This window comes from Rhea pennata, chromosome 2, assembly GCF_028389875.1.
Source record: "Rhea pennata isolate bPtePen1 chromosome 2, bPtePen1.pri, whole genome shotgun sequence".
Classification (NCBI taxonomy): Eukaryota; Metazoa; Chordata; class Aves; order Rheiformes; family Rheidae; genus Rhea; species Rhea pennata.
The window spans coordinates 1,630,478-1,650,138 of NC_084664.1; the positions used below are offsets into that span (position 1 = coordinate 1,630,478).

Sequence of the window (19,661 nt, forward strand, 5' to 3'; positions counted from 1 at the left end):
GCTGCTATGCATTGTTTTACAGAAGTTAAAGGATAACAAAGTACATAATAATTCACAATAAGTTGCAGGAAACCACTGTTGCTGCCAAGGATGTGTTCATGCAATAATTATGAGCCCAAAGCCCTACTCCATACAGTTTTTATACTGTTACAACTGTTTTCATTAAGAGTATGCTTCTTAGGCAAAGTGTAATTACACTAATGCAGTTTGGATTTATAGGAATAAAGAGTATTGACAAAAACACCTTTTTACAACACTGACTACATTCATCCTTAAGAATTTTATTCTTGCTCTGCTGTTGTAGATGATGATAAAGCTTTTGCATGGACAAGTCTTAAGCTTTAAAACAGTTGGACAAATGCCAAGTCAAATAAATACAGTGCTTCATGCTCTGAAAGTTGCTAATCTCAGGCTTTGATAAACACTTTCCATAAGGTAAGAGGTTCCTGCATTGGAAGAGCCTTGCTGCTCTTGACTTGCTCCGTTTCCAAAGCGAGGGCACCTCAGTGGTGGAGAGCCACTTTCTCATTTAAGGTCCTGAGCTCCTAAGTCTTATAGAGAATATGATGTCCAGCTTTATAACACCGAAAATGAATGGAATTTTGGAAAGTACAAACTTCACTGCAAGACAGTGAGCGGGAATCTGAGCAGCGCCATGGGCAGCTGTCAGAGGGAGATGCAGGTGTACCCTTCTTCAGCCAGTTTCTTGGAGGTGACAAGGTTGTCGTACGTGACAGCGTGTGTATGGAACCTCTTGGAGGCCATTGTATTAAAACTGATCAATTTGTTAGCATAGAGACCAACTAGGAATTGCTAATGACGGAGATGAGCCTATCGGCAGTGAGTGGGGGAGAATGGGACTTAGAACTGCGGTTGTAATTCCTGATGGTCCGATTCCCTCTAAAACAAATGCATCCAGCTAGTCATCAAATATGTGAAAACAAATCTACATAAAGCTTAAAAATGTGGGATTTTTTCTAGTTTAAGACCGTGGAAACAGAACAAAGAGAAGTGGTGCCCTCTTTTCAACCAGCTTCATATGTTGATGTGTTGAACCTGCCCCCTCCTTCTTTTAAAAAGAATTAAACTGAAAAAGAAATTTTAGTACAGCATCAGGAAAGGGTCTTAGCTGAAATCCTGAAGGAGGTTTTGCTCAAAGCCTGAAATGACTGTATGATTGATTTCATAAGGGAGAGAGGCACAGAAGGTAGTGTGGCTGTGCTATCCCTGACTTCAGCCATGGTATCAATTTCTATTTTATCATCACAAAAAATTGACCAGGTAGAAAAAAATTGTTCAATGCTTCTGCAGAACAGAGTTAAAAAAACCCCAATTCTTCTAACAGCATCTTTTTCTTTTTTATTGCAGATCAAGACTGAAACCGTGCAGAAGGCTGGCTTTATCAAAGGCCCGGTGTTCAAAGGTGTTGCTTCCAGTCGCTTTTTGCCCAAAGGCACCAAAACGAAGGTTAACCTAGAGGAGCAAGGAAGACAAAAGGTGTCTTTCAGCTTTAGTTCAACCAAGAAACCCTTGACAAATAGGTTTCTGTCTGGTCTCGGAAATGAGAAACAAAATGAAACTCAGAACTCCCCAGCAGCACCCCATCAAACTGACTTTAACCCCAAAATTAAAATGGTCCTTGGGGATGCTTCTGGTCCAGCTGAAGAATCTTCACCTCCAAAACCGAAGGTAGAGCTAGGGAAGACCCATTTTAAGAAACCTTTGCTTAACGTTACAGCAAAACCGCTTCTAGCTGCTGCTGCAGCAGCAACGCTACCACCACCGCCGCCGCCGCCGGCTGTGGCACCAGTGACAGAACTGGTGGCAGTGGCCGCAGAATTTCCGTCAACACCACCACCTCCACCTCTGCTGACAGTGTCATCACCAGCATCCATACCAGTTCCTGCCACAGCAGCCGTGCCACAACTGCCAGTGACATTGCTGTCGACACTGTTGCTGTCGCCACCTGTAGAAACTGAAGTCCCCGCTTCAAAGGAGCCATGTCGTGCAGTACCTAAGGAAGCTTTGGAACTGAATGTTAGACAGGATGCTGTATCACACAGTTCTGAGGAACATGTAACTCAAAATGCGCTTGAGCAGACGGAAATAACTCCACAGAAGGAAGATTCCCATATTGGGAAAGAGGATGAAGTTTCAGACAGCTCGAAGGGTGCTTCCCTGTGCTCTAGGAAACAGGGTTCGAAGAGGAAGTTCTCCCAGTCTGATGGCACCTTCCTGGGTTCCGAATCTGATGAGGATTCTGTGAGGACTTCTTCCAGCCAGCGGTCACATGAGCTAAAAATATCAAGCACAGAAAAAGAGAGAGATGCCAGAAGAAGTTCTACATCTCTCAGAGGTGAAGAACTATTGAAGTCTTCCTCACGATCTAAGTCGGACAGAGATGAAAAATATTCTAGTTATTCAAAATCAGAAAGAGATTCGCGGTATAGTTCCTCCCGATCTAGATCAGACAGAGAAAGAAGGCGGAGCCGGTCTCGTTCTCGTTCCCGATCTGATCGGAGCTCTAGAACCAGCTCTTCCTATTCGAGGTCAGAGCGCTCGCATTACTATGAATCCGACCGGAGATACCATCGGAGCTCCCCTTACAGAGAAAGGACAAGATATTCTCGCTCATATGCAGATAACAGGGCGCGAGAAAGTTCTGATTCAGAAGATGAATACAGGAGGACACATTCCAGATCGAGTGACTCCAGGCGGACGTCATCCCATTCTTCCTCATACAGAGATTCTAGGACTTCTTACTCTAAATCGGACAGGGACAGCAAAATAGAGTCATCTCATGCTGAAATGGAGAGGAGAGGAAAGTCTTCTTCAAAAGCAGATAGAGATTCAAAAAGGACTTCCGAAAGTGAAGTTACCAAAAGGTGCTCTCCCCTTGATGAGCTAGGGTATCGAAAGGGGACATCCCATTCTAAACCTGACAGTAATGTGAATTCTTCCCGTTATAAGTCCACCCCTTCAAAGACCCCTGCACCAAAGTCTGATAAATTTAAAAGTTCTTTCTGTTGTACAGAATCAATTGAAGAAATAAAGCAGCAGTCTAATTCTCTAGATTTAGAGACCTCTTGTCTAAAAAGCAGTGAAATGAGAATGTCCGTTGCAAAAAAATTTGAAAGGGAAAAGACACTTTCTCCATTAAATCAATTAAATGAGTCACCCACTTTTAAAAAGATAGATGAGTCAAAAGTAGGTTTTTCTAACTCAAAATCTGATGAACTTACAGGAAATGAATGCCATGACAGTGTTAAGGAACAAGAAACTTTAATAAAGCATGACCAGTTAAGAACTTGTTTCCCTATGGAGTTGAATATAAATGGGTCCCCGGAAGGTAGGTCTGACGAATTGGCTGCTTTCAGTGCCTCCAAAACGGAGGTTGTGGCAGCGTCTTCTGACGATAGTCTGTGTAGGTCAGAAGCATCACCTGTACTAAAAACGAGTAAGTTGTATGCGTTGCCATCTAATGGATTTGAAAGCGTGTGTGCATCTAGAGAACAAGAGCTAGATGATTCTCATGTGCAGTCCAGTGAGTGTAACAGTTTGTTTAAAGAAACGGAGGCTCCAGTTGCAGAGCAGCAAGGGGAAGCTGTGTCTTTGCCTGTCGTGAATGTAGATCATTCAAAAACTTTACTTAAGAAGCTGGATGATCAGGCCACTCCGTGTGACAAAACCAAAGAATCAGTTTTTTGCTACATTTCAGATGATGCTACCCCGTCTTTGTGTCATTCAGAAGTTGAAATTGAAGTTGAACCAGCACATTTAAAAGTTACTTCAGAAACTTTTCTGGACATTCAGGTAGAACCACAAACAGTTACATGCGATTATGAAAGCATGGAGGATCAAAACTTAAAGTCTACATGTGAAGATGAGCAGTATCATATTAATCCTTCCCATAAAATTAGCTTAACTGTGGATAGCTCAAGCAGAGATTCCTCCCAGGATGAGTATTCCCTGAGAGTCAAATTAGACAATCCCATCATTTCACAGCAGCTGGACGAAATTGTCACTTCCAAGTGGGATAGCGCCCAGCTGGATAAAGGTGAGAAGCTGCTGCAGCTTTCTGAAACTGAAGAGATGCAGGAATTAGATAGTCAGCACGTCGATCTTCATTTAGCAAAAGGAAAATCATCGTTTCAAGATGAACACTCGTATTATTCAGAAGTACCTCTGGAACACCGGAGCAGAGAGAAAGCAGCAGCAGAAAGTGCTGTTTCTACGGAAGGAATTGGGTCCGATGATCAGTGTCTTGGATTATCAGCTGAGAGGGATGAAGAAAATGAGTCCTTGGTGGCTTCTGCTTTTTCAGAAGCTTTGTTTCCATCCTGTGATGTTGTTGTCACGGCAGAAGAAACAGAAACTGTAACTCAAGCCCCGACGTGTGATAGCAGCGGAAATGCTTCCGAATTTGTTCCCACTCGCAATGATGACTATTCGGACACGGCTGAAAGTGACAGTGATCCGGGCAGTGAAGAAAGCGACACAGAAGACTCTGATTCTGACGACGGCATGCCGCGGAAACGGCTCCAGTCCATCGTGGTGGTGCCAAAAAACTCAACCATCCCGATGGAGGAAAGCAGCCCGTGCTCGTCTCGGAGCAGCCAAGGGACTAGGCGCTACTCTGACCACTGGGATGATGAGAGACCGGAGTCCAGCAGGCCTTATTATGAGGAGAGGTCAGAGAATCTGGCAAGTAAAAATGGGCCACAAATGGAGAGCAGATGTTCCCCTAGAGGAATGGACAAGAGTCCGGCAACATCTACTGAGCTTAGCAGAAAGGAAATGGAAGAGCTGCGCCCGGATGCTTCCCAGCCTCAGAGTGATGGTGTTGACAGTACGAGTCAGGCAGAGTTGACGGCAGATTCCATCAGCAAATCCAATCTGGAGCAGAGAATGATACTGAAGGAGCTGGTCTCCACGGGTAGACCAGTTGGCCAGCAGGAAGCGCAGATGTTTTGTCTGCCTGAGAGTTTTGAAGGTGCTGATAAATCTCAACACCAAACAAATTCTTCCAAGCCAGACAGTAGGCAAGGGAAGGGTGGGCTTAATCAGTCTGGCCTTGGAGACTTTTCCAGGGTGGACGGTTTTCATACGACAGAGGATTTGGGTGGTCTGGGCTGGGACTTTTCCCAGCCGGAGAAGCCCAGTAGTACATATCAGCAGCCTGATAGCAGTTTTGGAGTCTACTCGGGTTATGTTTACCAGCCCGGTTCGGGAGTGTACAGTGGCTCTCAGAGTTACTGGCAAGGCAATGGTTATTGGGATGCCAGATCTGCTAGCCGGCCGTCTGGAATGACTTATGAACGAGTTCAGGGACAAGTACCAGATTCCTTGACGGAGGATCATGAGGAGTACGAAGAGGATGACCGCTGGGATGATGACTGTAAGGCTCATTTTCCCAGCCAGTCGAGCAAATTTCATGTTCCTGAACAGAAAGAAAAAGGTTCTGTGCAGGCACATGAGATCAGCAGCAATTCCACCAAGGAGCCCGTATCCATTGGTGAGAAGAAGGAGGAGGTGAAGGTTTTGGAAAAGAATGATGTGAAAGAGCGAGGACCACCCAAAAAAAGACGCCAGGAGTTGGAAAGTGACTCTGAGAGTGATGGAGACTCAAGAGAGAGGAAGAAAGTAAAAATGGAGGGGGAGCAAGTCGACTCATTGCCGCAGGATTCCTCCATGGTTGGTCGGTTGTGTATTATGGAAGACTTCAGAGACCCGCAGCGCTGGAAGGAGTTTGCCAAGCAAGGAAAAATGCCCTGCTACTTCGACCTTATTGAGGAAAACGTGTACTTGACAGAAAGGTAACTGATGAGTTTTTATATTTATTTTTTTTACTATTTTTTATTTTTCTTGTCTGTAGCAATTCTAGATTTTAGCTTATATTTGCTTCTGTACTAGCTTTTTTTTTTTTTTTTTTTTTTTTTTAATTGCCAAATTGGCAATTAGTAGAGCAGCGAGGAACAGGGAGGGAAGAATGTTGTATTGCCCACATATACTACAGCTGTCCATAGAGGAGAAGATGCTGGGCAAGCAGCATAATTTCCACTGGGTCTCGGCTCCTGAACGTGCAAGGGAGAAGAGGTGATAGATGGGAGGACACGGGAGGGTATTAGCCTTTTCCCTTTTCCAAAGGAATATTGAATGGGATATGATCCTTTGGGATAAACAGCAGTATTTTTTTGAGCTTTAAGAATGACTACAAAGTGTATTGCTTCAGAAGTCAACAACCTTCACCCTTGCCAAAAACATACAAACACTTTAAAGCCAGAGTGAGTAAGAGCTCCTTACTAGCTTGTAAGCAATTCTTATTCCTCGCTCGGTTTATGCTAGGGCCTTCTGATAAGTATTGGTAAGTTATGCAAATTTAAAATCTTGACGTTTCATTTAAGCTTAATGGTCTTTATTTTATCTCTTGTGGCTCCTTGCTCTCACAGCCTGAGAAAGGATAAAGCTTGGTTTTGTTTTTCTCAGACCTAAATAAATGCATCCCCCCTGAACCTTTGTAGCAAGAACAGTCCTGGACACCGGTGCTTTGGCGTGTGTCGAGGTCTGCACTCACAAACCTTGATCACTTCTTCTGGCTGCTCTGCATTATGTTCTTTAATTTTGCTTGAAAAACAAGCGAAAATGTTTTACAGTTTTACATATATACATACATACATATATATATATATATATATATATATATATATATAGACTTTTTAAAAGATATTCCTGATTTGAAGTCTATATATAGACCACGTACCCCTTTGTTTTATAAACAAAATGCAATTTTCAAATTATATGTGTGCTCAATTAAGGGTTTATGTGTTAATATTTTAGAATATAGGTTTTCTCCTGGCCTGTGAATCAGAGAAATAAGTGGCATGTTAAGGAATAGTTGAGGTGGAAGGTACCTCTGGAGTTTGTCTCCATATGTTGTTATATGCTATTATAGCATATAGTATTTCAAGAGAGGATAATCAAAGTTTATCCTTTTAAATTGTTCATAGCTGGTACTATGTGGTGAGAAATCCTTTCTCTGTAAAAATTAGGACTTTCTTTTCTGGAAATTGGATTCTTTGCTCATATGACAAAATGAAGGGATTCTGATCCTTACTCTGTGTGTATTTATGGGCACATCTATGTGGACAGTAAAATTGGATTGTGTACACCAAGGAGAAGGTGGCTAGTTTCTCTGGCAAGTCTTTCTAAGAAATAATCTTTTGTCATCAGAAAGTCATCACTTCCTCCTCCAAAGAAGTAAACTCTCCTTGGTTGCCCTTGGACCTTCTTGTGTGGTTGTCCAAAGATAATCCATACGCCCGGTTTCCAAAGACTAGCTGAATTTCCTCCAGTAACAACTGATAGACAGGCGGGTATTTCTCTATGCAAATACTGTCTTAAACTGTATCCCAACGACTTACCTTCAATAGGAAGAAGAACAAATCTCACCGGGATATTAAGCGAATGCTGTGTGAATGCCCTCCTCTTTCCAAAGAAGAACGAGCTCAGGGGGAGGTTGCTTGTGGCGAAGACTGTCTCAATCGCCTGCTTATGATAGAGTGGTAAGTGCTACATCACGAGTTGCCAGGACTCGGCAGTGTTGTGTGCAAGGTGACCTGTGAGCCCTTAAATGAATTCTCTCTTTCCCGGACAGTGGCATCAAGCTGTCTTTGCACCTTTGTTTGCACTGGCTCTCCAGTATGGCTTGACCTTCAGAGGTGGGCATGTGTGGCTGGGCTTAATGGTCACAGCAACAGATGTGCTCCCTGGCAGGAGGATTGGTACCAGCTGGGGTGGAGGGAAAGGAGTTACTTGGCAGAAACCCTGCACTTTGTCTTCTGCTTAGCCCGGGCAGTAGATGCAGAGGAAGGGGAGATCTCCTGGGAAGAAACCATAGAAACGTGAAGAGAAGAGGCCAAGTTCAGTCTGTTTTAGTTTTATGACATAGAAGTACGGTGGCATTCAGACTGAAAGTGTTTTATCTTCTTTCCTGAAATAAACTGTCTGCATTTGCATGTTGACAGTCAGATGGTTATACTTTTTATAGCAAAACATGTTTGAAGGTTTTAACACTGAATTTATAATTGTTACTTCATCTCTGTTTCCCATCTGAGCTGTTCCTGTTACTCCTGGGAATTGATTTGTTCCCTTTCTTTCACTTAGTTCTTCCAGGTGCCCAAATGGCGACTACTGTTCCAACAGACGGTTCCAGAAGAAACAGCATGCAGATGTTGAAGTGATCCTCACTGAGAAGAAAGGTTGGGGGCTCAGAGCTGCCAAAGATCTCCCATCGTAAGCCTTTGCTCTTCAAATGACCTTCTAGTTGTGCTATTGTACTCCCTCATGAATGGAAAATAAGTTGCTTGCATTTTCTCAATTTCATTGACATGTGTAGATTAGCTGAATTTCCTCCAATTTTATATGTTCTCCTCATGCTCTTACCAGGCATCCCTCTTAACTGTCTGCACGTATGTGTCCACTAATTGTGTATTAAGCCTCCCACCTTAGTTTTACTCTCTTCCACCAAACCTGCTCTCAGTAGGGTTGGTAGGGGTCTTGCCTTAGCTTCAGCTTGGGCTTAATCTGTGTTCTTTTCTTTTTGTGTTTGTCTCTGTGCTTTGTTCTTCTGAAGCCAGATAATATGTTTTTGTGTGCCTTCTTCTCTTCCATCTCTAAAATCTACCCTCTTTTTGGAGCCTTCTTCCTCCCCTGTTGATGAAGAGCCCATGGGGGTCTTTCCTCCCTCATTAGTGTGTCATTAGGTAACTATTTTGCTGCTAACTGGCAGTATTATATCTGTAACGCTTACAGATTTGAGTCTGTTCTTGACTCATCTCCATTTAGCTAAACCAAGTATTACATGCCTGTTGTGCCATCTACTTAGCGTAACTGCCAAAATCAAGCACCTGATTGCCTTTTTTCCCTGGTTGTGGAGTGCACTGCATTCCTGTGTGTTGCTACAGCACGTAGCCCTAGGCAGCTTTGACCTCTGTAAGAGAGCTGCCCGACTGCATCCTGCAGATCTTTCTTTTGCACCCCACCTCTGCTGTAATGCCTTTGAAATCCCATCATTTGGGCTTCCAGTGCTTCGAAGAGTACTAAGGGACCCAGACAGCAATCACCATCTATATTTTAAAAACGTATGTATGCGTTTATGCAAAAAAGTGTAGGTAAATTAAACTATTCTGTCCTCCTTTAATACTCAGTTTGCAAGGTCTTCAGGCCTGGCTCAGCACTTTTGTGTTTGGGATATAAGGGAGCTGACTGGCCCAGACACAAGAGCTGCACCATGTTAGAGCCTGTAGGCCTCCTCCTAGGTCGGCGACAGCATGGATGCCAATCTTTTTGGAGTTATAGTCCTGTCCTGAAACTGTTTTACTCAGAAAGTGAGTGTCACCGTGAAGGAAAATCATAACAGGGAAATTGTGCTACGTAGAGGAGGCGTGAGCAGGACTGAAGACGGGAATGCCTTCTCAATAGGCAGGGTAAACCGCGGAACTGCTGAGGCCCCTCTGCCCAGCTGACAAGTTGGCATTTTCTCCTAGTTGCACTGGTGAAAAGAGCCTTGACTGGGACCTTGAGAGAAGAGATAGCAGTGTGTACCTTACTTCAAAGCAGGCTGTTCAGGGCGCAAAGGTGCAGCGGGGAGGAGCAGGGCGAGCAGGGGGCAGAGATAGGGGCTTGCTGGGAGAGGGCGACACAGGAGGCTTTGCCGGGCAAGTGGGGCTGGGCTGAGCTGAAAGTTTAGCTGAATGCTGAACTGCAGTGCTCTTACTGATGGTTATCTGGATAGATGTTTTTTTCCCCAACTTCGGACGGCATCGTTTGTTTTCCAGATAGTCTGAGTCTGGGTGTCCTCTCAGATCCGCCCAGGGCACGCAGGAATCGGTTATGATGCTCTGCAGATGAACAGCAAGGGACTTTGTATGAGAAACTGTGGAAGGGTCTCGCTGTGACGCTGTGCACCGGCAGTTTCACCAGGCGCTGTGATTTACATTTCAAAAGGCTGTGGGAGGGGAGCGGTGGGTCTGTTCAGCCTCAAGGGCGTGAAACTCTGTGAGGTTTAAGACAATCTGGCTAGAATTTTATTGTGCAAAGATCTGGATTTTTCAGTGAGTTTCCTTGGAAACTCAGATTTTTTTCTTCAGATGAAGACAAAAATTTCTGTTGAGGAATCCGACAAGTTTTTTTGACACTCTTAAGAGTAGGTTTGTGGGTCTTAAGGCGGAGTATTTTACTGCTACATCCAATATATGGGATTTATTCGTAGAGAGATGGAAAAGCATCTTGGCATTCCTCTCCAAAAGAATCAAAACATATAAAATGAGAGGAGAGCAATTCTGCATATTTAACCCAATATATTTAATTGTGAGAATCTCTGCACTATGTTTATGTAAAAGATAACTATGTTAAGAATTATTAAAAGACGTGATTGCATCCTGTTGCTGTTCTGTAGCGCAACAACTGTAACAAAGAAGAGGGCAAGAATCGTGGCATTTTCTGGCTCCTAATTTTCCAGATTTGCCAGATATTTGAGGGAGCCCCCTAGCACTCTGCATTCGCAGAGTAACCAACCTGTGTAAGAGCAGGATCCTGTTGTTTTACAAAATAGCGCATAGCTAGCAAAGCAGAGGTCCTGCGAAGCAACAGTGCTGCTGACTGAAGCATATGGACTTGTATGGACTTGTCAGGTCCAGTTTTATTCGAAGTTGTAGGTATTGCTCTGGAAAGCAAGGTGTGCAGGTTGTATTAAAGATATGGCCGATAGCGAACAACTCACCGTAGCAAGCGTAACGTCTCCTGAACATGCTAGGTTCAAGAGCACTGAGAAAGACGGGAAGGAAATAACCACATGAAAACAACCGCGTGAAGACCGCATGGAGCAGAAAGGGAAATAAATCAACTGAAATAAGAGCAGCAAAACTATCTACTGAATTTGGCCTGTGTTTGTCAAGGGATTTGGATATAGTTCCCCAACAGCTTGATATGGAGAGTTAAGCCTGATGTTGGCTGGAATATTGCTTTTGTTTCTCCATGTGCTGTTGTGAAAATCTGTCATTTTGAAAGAGGTTTAGAGAGCAGCAGAAAACTGCTGAGGAGCTAAAACTTGTTTTAGGAGAGGACAGCCTTACTGGTCATCCTGCCACGAGAAAGTCAAAAAGACCAACGGAGGGTGGAGAAACTGTATGCCCAGAAGGTTGATCCCCTCTGATGTGTTCAGGGTATTTCTAGCTCAGCGCTCCTCTCTCCTTGCTGTTGTACTGTTCCACTACTATATCCCAGATGTGGAGTTTTGCAGTCAAGGCTTTGAGGCAGACAGAGGGGCTAACACCCCCCCCCCCCAAGCAACAGCTCATCCAGAAAGTGTTGTTGACACCTTTATGTTTATGCTTGCTAAATGCAGGCTAGGGAAGGATCCATCTACTTCACGAAAGATGGCACGAGAAAGCTGAGACTCTGTTATAACCTGAAGGAGCAGCTTAGCCTGCTGTCTGCCTGCCTTGGTGGGTATGGAGACAGAGGAAGACGGGTATAATTCATAAACGTGGGCTGCAGGGAGTGGGCTACAAGGCAAGCAGGACACTGCAAGGGGCTGAATGTAATGTAGAAGGTGCTTTGCTGTGTCTTGAGTGTGTGTTGGGGAACTAGATCTCTTCCATCTCTGGTTTAAGATTCATCTTTCCTAGGATTAAAAAGGATACCTTATTGATTCCTCATTTTACCTATCAGCTCAGCAAGATGCAGACAGGCTTTCCATACCAGTTTAGGAAAACAACTTGCTAGCACATGTTCTCTTTATGCTCCTTATTTTTCTCTTGACATCGCCCCAAAGTCTTGTTCTTTTACAAAACAAACACTGCTTGAAAGGAAGCTTTATCCTTGTGTCTGGGCCTTTCGCTGGTAGGTACCTAGCCATGTGATAGTGTCAGAAAAGAAGTTAATCTTAATTGCCTGAGATTAAAGCGATTAAGGAATGCTGTGCTAAGTGTAAAAATCGGGGCTGTAACAAAAGGGTGGACAGCTGCAACGCTGTATTCTGAGAGCTCCACTCAATACCAGTCGTTTTCTCTTTCCTCAACATTTACTGCATATTGCTAAGTTGACTAAATGCTCTTTGCCCTTGGGCTTTGCAGGAACACTTTTGTGTTGGAGTATTGTGGAGAAGTGCTGGACCACAAAGAATTCAAGGCCCGGGTGAAGGAGTACGCTCGGAACAAGAACATTCATTATTACTTCATGGCCCTGAAAAACGATGAGGTGAGCAGAGTTCCAAGCCAGTTGAACAGAAGTCTTGTAGACGTTCAGCTGTGTCCTGCTCTTCCTTAAAGTAAGTGGCCTGGTAGAGGAGACATGGGGTCAGTGTTCCTCAGCAAGGGAAGGGATGTAGCACGGACCCGTTCTTTCCACACAAGCGAACCCACGTGGCAGCAAAAACGTGTCTGTGTCCCAGCTGGGCGAGATGTTTCACGCTGAACTCGCCATTCTTGGACACCGAAGTAAACCAGAACACGGATCAACGAGAAACCAAATTTCCTTTACTACCTTTGCTCACAGAACTACATTAAATTGGGCTGGTGGAATCACTATGTGCGGTATTACTGTTGTCGAAATATTTATATATTAGAAGTTCTTAATTATTTATCTCTGCTTAAGCTAATCAGCTATTTCAGACCTGTGGAATTATGTAGCCTCAAGTGCAGAGATGTGTGGAGTTGCTTACCTTGAGCGGTGGGTACTAACGCACTGAGAACCGTGTGTATAAACAGAAATTTAATACCACCTTCTGCTTGATTTTTTGGGGAGTCTTAGTAGCTTTACAGTAAGTCTCCTAAAAATACTCTGGCTGACTTTTCTTTTTTTTTTCCCCACAAGTAAGCAATTTCTGCAGCTGCCATGGGATTGTTGTGCAATTGTAAGGGAGCACAGGGGAATATTTTACCCAGTTGTAAAAGGGAGGGCAAAGTGATCCCAGGCACAATCTTTCTGTTTGAGTATGATCTACGTGGCAAAAGTGTTTAGCTTCACCATATTTGTTGTATCTAAGAGATGAAAATTGATATTAAAAAGTCAAGATCCGCCCCCAAATTGAGGAACCCTGTACTAACGTGTAACAAAAACAGAGACCTGCACAACGGTTTCATGGCGTTTCCCTTTCTTGGGGGCACTTTTGTCACTGTAAAACCCATTCCTTCCAAACCAAATAAAGCTGATAGCTGAGGCCGGAAAGCATGATGACTTCTTGGCAATCGTGTTCTCCCTCACCTTGTTCCTACAAACCTAGAGTGCACGTGGATGTCCTGCTTAGTGTTGCTGCCCGGTGCAGAGGGAGGGAGGGCAAAGAAAGGCTGTTTTGCTGTATTTGCTGTTTCTTTTCTCTTTAGATAATAGATGCTACCCAGAAAGGAAACTGCTCTCGTTTTATGAACCACAGCTGTGAACCAAACTGCGAGACACAAAAGGTAATCTGCTGGATCAAAGCTGTTGCTGCTGGCTGCTCATTTCCACTGCCTTGTGACTTTGCAAGCTCAGAGTGAAAAGCATTGCTCCTTTATCTTTGTGTCTTGTGTTTTTTCTTTTTTTTTACTTGTTAGTCAAATGTAAACATCTGCCTTTGAAATGGGCAAGTATTGTTGATTCAATTTGCAAATTTTAAATTTGTCAGTGCTGCTTTTTGAAGGCTTGGTCTCGTTAATTTAACACGCACGTGTGGTCAAGTCTGGCTGTGGTAATAACTGTTGTCACCTTGTTTTTCCTTGCCTTAGTGGACTGTGAACGGACAGCTCAGAGTTGGATTTTTCACCACCAAATTAGTCCCGTCTGGCTCAGAGCTGACGTTTGACTACCAGTTTCAGAGATACGGGTAGGTTTCATCTCCTTCTGCTGAAGCTGCTGGAAGTGGGCTTTTTGTGAGCATTGATACAATGAAGAAGTCCTGCTGCAAAACTAACCATTGGAAAGCCTCATCTAACACACCGCAACTGTAAATGAACTGGAATTCAACTATATAAAAAAACTATCTGGATAAATTTATTCTGTTTCTGACACAAGGGACTGGGAGAGGAGATTTCTGTTGATTTTGCACATCTTTTCCAGTTTCATTTTACGTTTTTCTTCCACTTCCTACAATCTCTCCCCTGTGGAAATTTCCCAGATAATTATCTTGAGTATTTCTTCCCTCTGTCTAATTATTAATTGCCCCAGCTCCACACTTTGTAGCGCTCTTAAGTAACCTCTTTTTTCTTCTGCGCCCACTAGGATTTTACAACTTTTCAAATAGTTGCGGAGTTGTAAAACCTAGCAGATAGGATGTTGTTTCTTCCTGTCTAACTGCAGAACTTGCACATGTGCAGGCTACGGTGGGGGTTTTCTAACTCTTTTAAGTTTTTTTTTTCTTGAGCAGTGGTCCCTTAGCTGTCTTCTCTGAACTTAAGCATGGAATGTTTTATACTACTGCTTGTTCAGGTGTACAGTGAAATATTTCACTCTTTTTCATTGATTAGCACAAAATAGATCCTGACAGTCAGAAGCAACCTACAGTTAAGAGTTTAATTCTAGAGCCATTTTATAATCATTAAGCATTTTTACTGAATACCATGGTTTAATGAGTGTTCTCACTTCCCTTTCCTTCTGGATCTTGCCTTGTCCAAAAGTGTGGCTCTTTCTGTAGACTGAATAATTGGAAATGAATTTTTAGTTGTGTTATAAAATTACTTGTATTAACATGTCAGATGCTCTCGTGTAATTTTATGTCACAAATATTAATAGGGCACAGATCTTCTAAAATGTTGTTATTTTTTTTTAAATAACTGAGAGGGCATCTGACCTGTCAGTTTGTCCCCTGAGTGGGAATTGTCTGCCTGAATTTGGGCATCAGAACATTAGCGGCCTCAGTCCAAGCAGCTTTTCTTAGGTCCCTCTGCTTTTGACTGAGAGACTGAGGTCCCTCTGGAAGCTGATTATCTCACCCAAGACCGGTGGCCATGGTAGATCAGTTCAGCCTCGAAATGGCTGCTTTAGAGCAGACTCATCTAACACGTGGTCTTCTAGTAAAAAGCTGCTTATGGTTCCTTGTTCAATTTACTGTAACTTCAGAGATGCATTTCAGCATCTGAGTTGATACTGAGGTTTCAATCGATTTATTGTTGTGAGCTGCTCTCCAAAATGTCAATGTGGAAGGGGTGCTACTATGGTTTTTTAATAGAAGATCAAGCACAGTCCCTGGTCTGAGGTGAAGACAGACAGTCAGGAAGGAGGTAGATCTGCTTTGCTGCTTCTGAGATATCGTTCTAGTTGCTCTTACTGCAAGGCCTGTTTGATTTTTAGGGGTGTGGGAATATTTTTAAAGCTGAAGAAAGTAATATGCAGTCTTACGCCCATAAATTCACTTGTGTCTAGATATACTTTGGCTTAGTCAAAATCATTAGGGTTTGGCATTATTTAACATTAGGCCTGTTAGGAGCCTCTCCAACAGAGAATCATTTTGCAATATTAGTTCACTTTGCAATGTTAGTTCACTTTGATATCTCATATACTCGAGTTTGAGTGAATGTATTCCCTGTCTCGCTGGAGTTTTACAGCTCTTGCCTCTCCCCCAGGTGTCCCTTGGTGTAAAATGGTAAAAAAAAATGGTAAAAGAAAAAAAAGAAAGCCTTCCACCTCAATCTTTTATTACTTCGATGAATCTACAGCACTTTCTTTCTTCTGTGTTTTGAGCAATAAGATGCAGGCCGCTTTCCAAACGATTATGTAATCTTGGTTGTTTGCGAAACGCGGTGAGGTTAATGCTCCCCCCAATAACAACAACAACAGAACAGACAGCAAAACCCAAGAAACCTTCTAGGTAGCTTTAGCGTGACTCTGCAATGAATGACTTAAAGTTTCCTTTCTGGCTCTTGACCTAGAGAGAGCCTGGAACTGAACCAGATTTTGGTTTCCTGCTGTGAAAATGTGGGCTCACACTAGCCGTTTAAGAAATGAAGGATTTGTTTGAATTTTCAGTGGCCAGAATTAAAGGCCTTGCCATGCAAAGACATTTCTCTCCCTGCCCTCTGAATACTGGAAAAAAGTTAGTGGAATACTCTGTTTGCTGTCCCGTCTCTGCATTTTGGGCAGCGTTGCTTTGCGACAAAGTGGGGGGAAGACTCCAGGACAGTCCGAATCACCTAACAAAATGGTGATATGAGCGTTTTCCGTATTTTTTTGCTACCGCTTAGCAGGCGTTTGAGAAATGATGCTAAAGGAAAGGAAGGAGAACGGGAGGCGGTTGTGCAATGCAGTAGTGGTCTTTTCCCATTGTGAAACCATGATACTCTTAAGAGTTTGATAAAAACAGCTTTCTGTGAATGCGGTTGATGTGTTATTAAACTGGTATGTTACTTATGCCCACGAACAGCAAGGAAGCTCAGAAGTGCTTCTGTGGCTCGGCTAACTGCCGAGGTTACCTTGGAGGAGAGAACAGGGTCAGCATCCGAGCTGCAGGAGGCAAAATGAAAAAGGAGCGCTCCCGCAAGAAAGACTCGGTGAGTGTGATCGTCCCGTGTTTTTGAGGGTAGCATCCGCAAAAGCCGACTCGGACGTGGTCTTTGTACTAGTCTCAAGGTCACCTTCGTAGAACAGCCTCCATCTAGGATCCGTGGTTTATAATAACCTCGACGGTTTGATCTTCTTCATTAATGTGTTTATATCATTTTATTTCATATTGGACCTGACCACGGGTTTTCTTGGAGTTTTAGTTAAATATACATTCCCAGTAAGAGCATAATAAATTGTATAGGGATTTTTTTTTGCTAGTTTTGCATGTTTTTTAAACTTCAGGGAAAGACAAGAAATACAGGCTTTCTTTTTTTTAGGATATCACCAAAAATTTGACAGCTCAAATGGTGCAGATGTTTGCCATCTTCAAGCTGGGATGTGAAATTTGAATCTCTAATTGCTTTGGCCTAGAGGCAAGACAGCTTCAAGGAACTTGCATGAGCATGTGTTGCATTTGCTTTGACTTCAGTTTCAGTTGTGTTTGCAGATGGATGTGAATGAAATATGTAACATAAATCCAGACTTTTTTTTAGCGTTTTTTATAGCTCTTCAGCCATATAATCCTTTTCAAATGGTTTTGCGAACCTGCTCCCTACATTGCATTGCAGTGATGGATTTACATAATACATACTGTAGGAGACTTTGCAGAGCTGTATGAGAAAAGTAATCAAAAGCAGTTCTTCCTGAACGCAGGTTGCTGCTAAGAAGTTAGATGGATTCCTTTTACGTCCTACAAAATGGAATTGTTCTCAGGTTAAAGAAGTAATTCCTTATTCCTACAAATAAGCTGTGTTACCCGCTCTTCTGGCAGGAGCTACCCTTGGAAATACCAGCTTTATTTTCATTTACTGTATCTCTTAACCAAGACATTCAAGCCTTGGAAGTGCACCTTTATTTTTAAAAGCTTTTTTTCAGAGAAGTGTTGTATTCTTCTTACGTGTCGATTATATCTGACCACCTGAATACTAGCCCTTTTCAGTAAACTTCCTTAGACTTTTCTGCGTTAAGTGACATATCACCAAGAGAGAAACCTCGTGGGTCTTGAGAACGGTTAGTTACCTGGAGAAATTGCAACGACACAGATTTGAGATTAGACAGCTCTACTCCTGTGTTGCACATTAATTTGAAAGCTTTTTTTGAGGTTGTTTCTACCTTTCATTTGGAGCAGGAAAGATTCTCTCTGATTTGAAATTGGTCAAATCTGTCTTGGTCAAATGATATGTTGCCATTTATCGTTGGATTTAAAGTACTAATTGATGCCGCCAATCAGTAGGCTATATTGTGAACGTTGATATTCCAGCATCCTCGTGGAGAGAGATGCGCCTCTGTTTCTCAAGATTGTAAATGAGAGTATTTACAGAAGCAACTTTTTCTGCAGTTAAAACAGAGATAATCTGCTTTCCTATGTGAAAAAATACATTTCTGACTGGTAGTATTTGCAGCTGGGAGTATTTTGGTGCCTGCAGCTGGAATTTCCTCTGCAGAGCACATGGTACAAATGTGTACTTCTGAAAGATGCTGCTCATTAGATGAAGTTTGTGTTAGAGATGGAGGACTCCTTCATGCTGAATGTATATCAGCCACTAATGGGCTACGGTTAGAGGACACGCTGCCCTCCATACCTTCCACTTCTGCAGGCGTAAACACAGCTAGCGTGAACGATGCACTTTTGTACAATATTTGAGGTCTAAACAATGTTGAGGGAAAACTATAATATACCAGATACAAGAAATCCAAGCAAACCCAGTCAGATTAAAACCAAGCTTTTTTCCTTCCAATATGTGAGATTTTTTCAAGGGAGGCTTGTTCTGCCTCCCAAAGCCAGAGAACAAATTATCTTCAACATCTTACAGGGTGGCATTTTGTGAGCCTGGTATGATCTGAAAATTGCATGACCGTTGCCTTTTGCCGCGGTAGGTGGATGGAGAACTGGAAGCACTGCTGGAGAATGGAGAGGGCCTCTCGGATAAGAACCAGGTTCTCAGTTTATCCCGCTTGATGGTTCGGATCGAGACTCTGGAGCAGAAGCTTACCTGCCTCAAGCTCATTCAGGTGAGGAGATCCCGGCTGCAGGGGCGAGCGAATCGCGTGCCGTTTAAGCAAGAGTCTTTTAACCCTCCTTAGAAGAAGAGAGAGAAACAGCGAAAGGATTTGAGGGTTGTGCCAGCATACCAAGGGCGAGATGAGTCACGGCAGAGAAACTTCTGGTTCTGCTCGGTTTATAGACCACGCGTAATCCTGGCCCTTCGCTTGGTCTGTGTTTGGTGGAACGAATGTGCCTGGGAGGTGCTTTAAAAATGTTGATTCCTACAAGAGCACGAAAGGACTGAATGATCGTTTTTATCCATATATACTGAGCTCCTTAGTTTCACAGAAGAAATTTAAAAAGTAGATGTTTTTTCAGCTTAGACTCATAGCTAGCTTATCTCCAAGATTATCCTGATTTTTTTTTTTTTTTAACCTTTGACTTGGTGCAGATTAGTTGCAGCCAGTTTTCCGTGCAGTCTATTCTTTCATTAAGTTTTATTCTGTAATACGAGCTGTCCACCAGGTATGCTTACGGCCTTTCTGCTGTACGCATTATTGCTCTGAAAATAGCTGTTATGCCCACTAAAATTACGTGCTAATCTTGGCAGATACCTGGTTCTGGCTCTCTGCTTTGTGTGCTTTTTCGATAGCAGTGAGTTTTATGGATAACATATACCTGATACAGTAGTTAGCCATGTAGAAACCAAAGTTGTTTTTTTTTTTAATTTTATTGTTATTACTTTTTGCCTGTTCCCATGGACTTTCTGTAACTTTGGCTCATCTAGAACACGCACTCGCAGTCCTGCCTGAAGTCCTTCCTCGAGTGTCATGGCTTGTCCCTCCTCTGGATTTGGATGACGGAGCTGGGCGATGGGAGGGGAAGCACCGCTAACAACCTGAAGCTGCAGCTGGAGGTCAGTAATTCCCTCGGGACTGCTGGGTCGCTCTTTGTGTGCATGAAGCTTTTGAAGCAGCTTTACTAATTGCTTACAGGAAGCATGTTGATTTTATTTAGTTTTTTTCTTTGGGTGTAAGTATTACGTCGCGTGTTCGTGAAAATGAGCTGCAGGTACTGTTAGAACTGCAGTCTTAAATTTCTA

General features: G+C 43.0%; 1 protein-coding gene across 1 annotated transcript in view; it reads left to right on the plus strand.

Annotated features, from left to right (window-relative positions):
• SETD2 (SET domain containing 2, histone lysine methyltransferase) overlaps nucleotides 1-19,661 on the plus strand; it is a 55,080-nt gene that overhangs the window by 1,801 nt on the left and 33,618 nt on the right. The window contains exons 2-10 of the mRNA XM_062568672.1: nucleotides 1,369-5,816; nucleotides 7,431-7,562; nucleotides 8,164-8,292; nucleotides 12,135-12,258; nucleotides 13,383-13,460; nucleotides 13,764-13,861; nucleotides 16,394-16,520; nucleotides 18,451-18,585; nucleotides 19,347-19,475. Of these exons, the coding sequence (XP_062424656.1) occupies nucleotides 1,369-5,816; nucleotides 7,431-7,562; nucleotides 8,164-8,292; nucleotides 12,135-12,258; nucleotides 13,383-13,460; nucleotides 13,764-13,861; nucleotides 16,394-16,520; nucleotides 18,451-18,585; nucleotides 19,347-19,475 (5,400 nt within the window). The remainder of the gene's footprint in view (nucleotides 1-1,368; nucleotides 5,817-7,430; nucleotides 7,563-8,163; nucleotides 8,293-12,134; nucleotides 12,259-13,382; nucleotides 13,461-13,763; nucleotides 13,862-16,393; nucleotides 16,521-18,450; nucleotides 18,586-19,346; nucleotides 19,476-19,661) is intronic.